Source organism: Musca autumnalis, unplaced genomic scaffold (genome assembly GCF_047663935.1).
Source record: "Musca autumnalis isolate F117 unplaced genomic scaffold, ASM4766393v1 scaffold_4, whole genome shotgun sequence".
NCBI classification, from domain to species: Eukaryota; Metazoa; Arthropoda; class Insecta; order Diptera; family Muscidae; genus Musca; species Musca autumnalis.
Window position 1 is genome coordinate 132571585 of NW_027411977.1, and position 9091 is coordinate 132580675.

Here is a 9091-nt window from a genome sequence, read left to right on the forward strand (position 1 = left end):
TGTCGTCACAACCTCGGTGATGGGGAATGTTTCTGAGGAGAAGTTTTGAATAAAACGACGATACCACCCACATAAACCTAAAAATCCACGAACTTGCTTTAAGTTCTTAGGCACAGGCCAGTTGGATATCGCCGAAATTTTCTCGGGGTCTGTGGTAATACCGCCGTTTCCTATTATGTAACCAAGATAATTGGTTTTGGAGACACAAAATTTACTTTTTGCCACATTTAGAGTAAGGTTGGCCTTCCTAAATTGAGCCGCAATTCTCATTAATATTTCAATGTGTGTTTCAAAGTCTTCTGATACAATGACCATATCGTCAAGGTATCCGAAGACGGTATGTCGCAAATCTGGGGGGATGAGCTCATCCATCAGCCGACACATAGTTTGGGGTGCATTGCACAGCCCGAATGGCATTACCACAAACTGGTAGAGTGGCCTACCCGGGACTGTGAATGCAGTCAGCTGTTTGGATGGCTCATCAAGACCAATTTGCCAGAAGGCATCTTTGAGGTCTAGTTTGGATATAAAGTTTGCTTTAGGGAGTCTTGAAAATATTCCTTCAATGTTTGGAAGCGGGTATGCATCCTTCTTGGTTACGGAATTTAATTTCCGCGCATCCAAACACAGTCTCACCTTGTTCGGCTTCACCACGAGCCTCATGGGAGAGCTCCATGGAGAAGTCGAACGCTCAATAACTCCCAAATCAAGCATGCGGTCGATTTCAGCGAACATTAATTTCTCTACTGCTGGCGAAACAGGGTAGAACCTCTGCTTTATTGGCTTGGCATCTCCTACATCAATTGCATGCTGAATTAATGAGGTTCTGCCGAGCCCTTGCTTTGCAAAGTTTGGAAACAGCGCTATCACTGTTTCCAACTGTCTCATTTCCGTAGGCGACAATTTGATATGAGAATCCCCAGCAGTACTATCAATATTCTGGTTTAATTCAGCAACATCTGGTACACAGAGGTTATTATTCTTGAACGAAACTATATCAAATGGACCCAACAGATTTCCCAAAAGATTGAAACTTTTCCAAAAGTCAATACCAAGTATTAGTCTGTGAGAAATTGTTGGTATAATGAAAAGTTTCATATTTTTGGATTGACCTTTGAATGACATACTAACATTTACCCAACCTAAAACGTTTTGCCTTTGGCCGTCTGCAGTTTTAACCCAGGATTTACACGGAGAAAAATTTGGAAATTTCGAAAAATTCTTTAGAGCTAAATCACCACCTATACAACTTACATTAGCTCCGGTATCTAATAGACCGTATTCCTGCAAGTCCAAAAAGGATACCATTGCATAATACCTCTGATCTTTAGGATTCGAAACTATGGAGGAAATTTGTATCTTTCTACATATTTTTCTACGCCGAAAGTATGTTCGGAGCCTTGCAGTAGAACGTTTAGGAGGTTTGTGGTCAGAAATTGTAGAAACGTTGAAAATTTCATTACGTTTCTTCATATAATTCTGCCAACGCTGATGGTATGGTAGTGTGGGATATATTATGCGAGTAAGGTCGACATTGGGGACATTATTCATTGTGGTTGCTCTTTTTAGTATTGTTACATTTTCTGAAATTGGTTTTGACAAATCGGGGTCGGTGGAAGGTATATCATGGTTTGAAGTTGAAGGGTTAATAGTGGGGCCAGCTTTTAGACATGGTCCTTCTGGGGGCCCATATGCCTGAAGTTTTTTGAGACATTTGAATTACGTGACAAACACTTTGTGCACTGTGGCTTATAAACGTTTTTTGTGCCACACCCGTAGCAGAAAATAGTCCTCTCTTCCATGCAGTCTTGCCACGAATGGCCTGTGTTATCGCAGTTCCAACATTTAAAATGTGTGTCCTGTTTTTGGACTGCATTAACCATACTCTCGGGTTCGAATTGATCGGCTTCTTCCACAATTTCGGCCACTTGTTTTCTTTGAGGAAAATTCATGTTTGGATTAGGACGGGGCACCAGAGTCCTGCGGACATACTCATCACTAAGAAAGTTCTCACGCATCTGTACGAGCTTTCTTAAATGGGAAAGGGAATGTATTGGAACGTACAATAAGTCCTGCCTAATCTCGGGCCTTAAATTTCTTGCGATTATCTCGATGAATTCTTCTTCGCTTATGGGTGTCGATAATCTATCGGCAATTATTTGTAGAGCATCGAAGAAAACATCATACGGTTCATTTGGTTTTTGTTTTCTATTACGCAATTCCTCTCTGAGGTCGAAAGCGGATTTCATGTCTTTATATTGGTTTCTAATTGCTTTGGAAAACAAATCCCATGTAATGACTGGCACTTGCTTGTGGTAGCGCCAGTACCACTCGCGTGCTTTTCCTGTGAGAAGCGTGTTTAAGTTTTTGCAAAGCACGGAGAAATCGCCATTGAAAGTCTCTTTCGTTAGAGTTTTTACTCGGTATAAAAACTCATCAATACTCAACCCAGTTGATGAACCGTCGAATTTTAAATTCCAATTGTTAATTATGGATGTGATTTTGTCTGCATGAGGATTACTATAAAAGGACTGCTCAGATTGAGAAAAAGAAGGGTTTTGTGAATTTGGAGGAAATTTAGGTGGATTCCGTGGCTGGGGAATCTGTAGCATAGGCCAATTTTGAGGATTCTGACCATTATTTGTAGGCCAATTTTGAGGATTCTGACCATTATTCGTAGGCCAATTTTGAGGATTCTGACCATTATTCGTAGGCCAATTTTGAGGATTCTGACCATTATTCGTAGGCCAATTTTGAGAATTCTGACCATTATTCGTAGGCCAATTTTGAGGATTCTGACCATTATTCGTAGGCCAATTTTGAGGATTCTGACCATTATTCGTAGGCCAATTTTGAGGATTCGGTGGCATAGGCCAATTTTGGAGACTCTGTGGTTGGGGATTCTGACTATTATTTATAGGCACATTTTGGGGATTATGTGGCTGGGGAACATATCCACGATTCATAGGCCAATTTTGAGAATTCTGAGGCTTGGGAACCTGACCATTATTAGAAGGACAATTTTGAGGATTCTGGGCAACCTGACTTTGAGGTAGCGTTAATTTTTTGAAAAAATTTGTGACCTGATTTTCAATCATCTTATTAATTTCATTATAATCAATATGCTGGTTGTTATTAATGGGAGAGGTTGTGGAAAAAGAGAGCGATTCATCACGGTTCTTTTCAGGAGTACAGAGACTTTCTGATTGAGGACACGAAGGATTTCCATTATCCTTAAACAGATTCTTGGAAACACTGCGTGTATAGTAATGTTTAGCCATAGCTCCCCTAGGTTTCCCTCTAGTATTCGTAGGGTTAGAAGATCGAGTTTGTTTAGGAGGAACAGTAAATGTTCTTAGTTCATTCAAAGCGCAAACTCTTTTGCAAACAGGACATTCCATCGAGGAAGCTAGGTGTAACTCAATACATGCTCTGTGGAAAGCATGGGAGCATTCGCTTAATAGCATACACTCGTCATTTTCTTTTAACGACTGTTGGCAAATATGACATGTATTGTTCGGATTGTTAGTTAAAGTTGTCGAAGATGGTGGAGGTAACTCCGGAGGCAAAGTTTCCTCTGAAGTCATTTTTAAAATTTATAACCACCAGTCTATACGAAACTTTTGAAGTTAATCTGTGTGATAACTGAAAAATGTATACAGCACGACTATTAATCGATACATATATTTTTAGACGTTTCTCACTAGAAAAGGTAGAATAAAGGGAATGAGGAAAGGTGTTTTTTTTTTCGAAGAACAATGGAAGCAAAAAATGGTCTATGGTATATAAATATAACGATGAGTCCGGGTATTCAAAACACACCAACTAAACTTATACTTTTTCTGATATAGTTTTTTTTCTCTGTAACCCAAATAGGTCATTAAAATGCTTACATTTGTTCGCTAAATTACTGAATTCCATATTTGGAAACAATGCTGATACCTCAGTCTTGTATACCAAAACTCAACGAAATATATATATGAAAGTGAAATTAAAATACATATTTTTGTAAGGAACATCTAAGGGCAAAACAAATGTAAGCCATCCTAGGTCAGCTAATTCGAGGTAAACCCCAAATCACCGAATATCCACAGGATCCTTGACAGAAGATTGCCGGTAGGGGCCCCTATTCAAAATACATATTTCCGATTTCCTTAATACTGAAATCTACTAAGCAAGAAAAAAAATCCGGATAGAGCAAAAAGGAAAAAGGGTATAATCCTTTCGCCCCACGTTGGGCGCCAAATTATGTAATGAACACAACTAAAAACAGTTGTTGGTGCTAATTTTTTTATGAAGACAAGAGCTTCGTGGAACTAGAGTAAAGGTAGGACTATGGGAGCCTTTGAAGAACTAGCTACAGCGGGTTGCGGGGTTAGTGTCCTTCTCTACTCGAGCCATGTCCATATTACATAAATTATTGTAGACTCCCGATTTATTTAAAGGATAAAATACATTTGGACAAAGATTAAAAAGTGGTGCAAAAGTTTCTTGAAACAACCCCTTGAAATTGAAGAGAATATCTAATGGTGTCCTTCGAAAAACAAAACTTTACAATATATATTGACTCTTCATTGTGAAGAAAGATTCATCGCCTTATATAATGGCAACGAAGGACTCTCTGATGTTGTGAGAGCCATGCCTCTATACCCTCACCAACCTACATCCTAATGGCATATATTTTGATATTTTAGGATCCCATATAAGATCACTCACCCCAATATAAAGTCCCTAATCCATCATATGAGAAACGTCTTTTTAAAGTTTTTAGCAATTCATTTTAGAATTATATAAAATTCATATTTATTCAAAACATAGTTTTTTAATATATTTGTACGAGTAAGGGATTACATAAGATTCTATCAGCAGTCTTTTAAGTACTAAGTATGGGTATAATATTCATGTAAATTTTAACGACTAATGGTAATGCTTCGTTTAATGATATCTTACATGGCAATTTTTTTTATATTCTGTTAATCCCATAAAGGGTTAATAGTACGTAAAAGTATCTAATATGTTCAAAAGAAATTCTTTTCTCGTTTGTTCAGATATTTTGGTTTTGTTTTTTTTTTTTTTTTGTTTTTGACTAGAAGACAAAATAGACAGACATTGAATGTTCTGTTATCAAAACAAAAAAAGAAACTATTCTAGTGATGAGAGATATTGTATATACATATGTATGTTAATGCAAAAAAAAAAAATAATAATAATCATGTATAACACTTTATAACATTCATATGATCTCTCCCGCTTTTCTCTCTGATCAGTACAACAAATTTATGATTAGGACAAAACAAAATCCGATCAAATCAAATGTATGAATGTAAAAAGGCACAGAAAAAAATAAAAAAAACACACTTACCAACATACGTCGATCGTAGTGAAGGCCTCCATTAGATGAGTATGCTGCAGATTTGTTTTTGCTAAAGGTGGCTATAGATTTCATAAAGTATTGTTGTTTTGCTGATCGTACAGTAATAGACGAAATTAATATAATATTAGGAAAATTATGCATATATTTTGATTCATTATCTATGGAATTGAATTGTTATAAGAAGGCTATTATAATTTTTAATTCATGATGGAACCATATATAAAAATTCAAATAAGTTCATAAAAAATAGATAATGCATCAAAATATTTTCTTTAAAACTAATTAATACTTAGCGAGTAAGACTTTCAAGTGAAATTTTGTCCATTTAGGTAATGTTAAGAGTTTCATCAGTTTTCATAGTTCATGTGGTTTGATTTTTTTTTTTTTTTGTCTTCCTAAAAAGTTGATAACCAAGGTGAACGAGATGTGAGGACTTTCTAAGATGATGAGAAGTAGCTCGGCCTAGAACTGGGGTGATTGCATCTAATTCTTCCTTCTTAATTCAATTTGGATATGATGGTTATGATGATCGTTGGTTATGCACAATTGGAGTGGCAATTGTTTGTGGTTTCAATGACGTCTATGCAAGAAACTCAATGTCGATGTGAAAGCCAATAAGGTTCATGAATGTTTCCAAACACACACTCCACATTATAAAGCTGACGGACGTTTTGGTTTTGACGATTCGGATCATTAAAAGGCCAAATTGGTTTGATTTTTTCAGGCGTTTCACTGAATAGATGGAATGCTTTGACGTATCGTGTAAATAATGCCGATCAGAATTTGGAATATTGGCCTAACTTCAGTTCCACAGGTGTCTGGTGACGAATAAGAGAATACCGGTAGTTCACCAGGGACTATTAATTGTTTCCTTTTGTGTATGGAGGCAGTTTGTAATGCACCTAACGTGGATGTGTAACTCAAGTCAAATTGGTGACCACATATAAGTGAAGGTTGATTCGATGGTTGTGAAATCTTGCTTTATGTAATGTTATTTGTACAGGAATGTTGACAACTGACACTCGACGGGTGTGAGTTTTTCAAGTTTGTGTGGATTTGTGGCGATAGGAACTAGGCTTTGTTTTCCAAAGATTTATAGTCGTGTGCTTACCCTATAGGCAAAGCACTACACTCTTTGACACGACTGGTCGAAACACTCCACCACTTGTTCCCAAAACAAAATCCAGAATAAAAAATTTACTATTCACTTTCACGTAAGATGAGGTATTCGTAATTTATGCCTATTCGAAAGTCCCTAAAAAAATTATCATCATCAAAATTTGCACTTATTTCATGTTTTCCATTGCTTACCCTTACGAATGATAGGGGCTTTATATCAGGCACAATTAAAGTAATTGTTGGAGGTATGCAATGATACTTTACTAAATACGATCACTTTGAATTTTCAAGATTAAATTGATACTTAAAATGTTGATGTATTCTCCTCGAAAGATTGGTAATAAAGGAAAGTTTAGAAGTTGGTCGCGGATCAGCAAGCCTTTGATATTAATAAGGAATTGATAATATAATAAAATGTCAAAAGGTTGTTCTTGGTGTTGGAAAACGTTTTTGTTTTAACCGATAAGTATCGAAACATATCTGATATAGATACATATTATGAAAGGGTTAGACGATTTTATTTGAATTAAATCCACCTTAATATCCAAGAATTTCAGTCAAATATTCTTTTATAAGAAAGAAATATTGCATGTTGATAAATTTCAGCATCTTATTAGGACTAATTACAGGCATATGTATGTACAGTACTTCTGTGTTAAAGGAGACAACTCTGAAAGAGCTTGAAAATGTTAAGACATATGTATGTTATTTGGGCCACGATCAAAACAGAAGAGAATAAAAAAGCTTTGTATTTTACAGTTGTTGAAGATCATTGTTCTATCTAACAAAAGCAAATGAAAAAAGTGGAGAAACAAGAATAAATCAAATATCAAAGGATATTAAAACCTTTTATGAATTTTATTAGTTTTATCCAAATAATTGGTTAATATGTTGTCTGTGTGGATTTAAAGTCGACTTTTTACGGGTCAAGTGAACTACGACGAACGAGGAGAAAATCGACGCAAATTGGCTTCAACAAATCTCATGCAGATATTCGATTGTTCAGATCAAAACAAAAAGTGAAAAAATCTTTTTAATATTTTGTGTGTTTTTGCCGGTGTAAAGACAATTGTGGTTATGTCAATATTATAACAAATAAATATATTGAATTTTGGTTTGTGAACCAACAAAATTCTAATAAAATCTGTTTTTATTTTGGTTTCGGTAACAGTGTCCACCACAACCGAGCGATGGGAACTATAGCACCTTTGCCGTCTGTAATGCAGATAAGGTAAGAAAAACTGCCAGAAATTGTCTTTAATTTCAGCGGAAAAGACGTCACAACGGACGTAGCATGGCTTACAATGGACCTACATTTCGAGTTATGTATAACAGGTCAACAATGTATCATTATCTGCTGCCGAGAACTCAAACTTTAGTACTCGTATTTGCCAATGAATCTAATAGGCAGTACAGCATCGGTTCTACATGTGTAGATAATGATCGTCGAGTATGATGGTGTAAGAAAAAGGTTTCTTGCAACTGCCCATTTGTATAAAAGAAGACAAAAAGCTTTTTGTGCAAATTATGTTGGTTACTCTCCAATGGCACAGCAACCACTCCCCCATTAACATAACTACTTTTTGGGGTTTTGAAAAAAAAAACACCAAAAGCTACATACTTACCTTCATACATACATACACATTTGTTGTGTGCAATTTCGGCTATTGTGGACTTTTACTTTCATTGATTTGTAGTTTACTTCTTCTTCTATTTTGTTTGTTTGTTTTTTTTTTTTTTTAATTATATTGCATCTGTGCTATTAGTTTTTGTGTGTTTGTTTTTGCTGCTTTACAACCATGACGAATGTAATCCATTTACTGAATTGCGTTATTATCATTCAACACAACACAGACATGCTACCGTCCCATCAAATGTTTTTATTGATACTTATTTGGAGTCTTCAGTTGATTAATAAATTGAAATATGTACATACATATGTAGGTAAAAACACCCTATATTTGACGTTGCCGACCATGAGATACTCTTCATCAAAATACATGTGCGGGTAATGAGTAAATTGAGATTACCCAGCAAAAACTCCCATTAGCAAAAACCGGGTTTAAGTTGTTGCAGCAACGCAAATATATTCGTTCGTTGTTCTTTAACCAAATCAGTATACCGTGCGGCCACAACCCTCATGAAAGTCATACGTTGGGTATCAATTCGGGCGCAGTAAGAATGTAGGCGGCATCGCGCGGATCTTAATTGGACTAAACCCAGCAAACCAATCGTACCGACATCGTAACGAAATCGGAAAAAAATTCGGACGATACGTCCGATATCTGATCCGAAATCGTAAGGATATCTTAACGAAAGTTGTATGAAGTGGTTGACATAATTTCGGAACGAAATGTCGGAGCGACATCGGATCGATTTCGGTCCGATTTCGTAAAGAAATCTGAAGAAAATCCTTGGGAAATTCGGAAAGGAAATTTCTTTCCGACATTTTTTCCGAAATCGGTACGAAACCTGAACTATTTCCTCTCCGAAAAATCGTTTAGAAATCGGAACGAAATCTGAACGACTTTGCTTCCGAAATTGTTCAGACGTGTCGGACATCAGACATTTGGTTTGCTGGGAAACTAGTCGGTAGAC

General features: G+C 36.3%; 1 protein-coding gene across 1 annotated transcript in view; it reads right to left on the bottom strand.

The window, feature by feature from the left end:
* LOC141402814 (uncharacterized) overlaps positions 1-8129 on the bottom strand; it is a 35346-nt gene extending 27217 nt beyond the window's left edge. Inside the window, exon 1 of the mRNA XM_073984799.1 lies at positions 8119-8129. Within this exon, the coding sequence (XP_073840900.1) occupies positions 8119-8128 (10 nt within the window). The 5' untranslated portion in view covers position 8129. The remainder of the gene's footprint in view (positions 1-8118) is intronic.
* Positions 8130-9091: the final 962 nt, after the last annotated feature.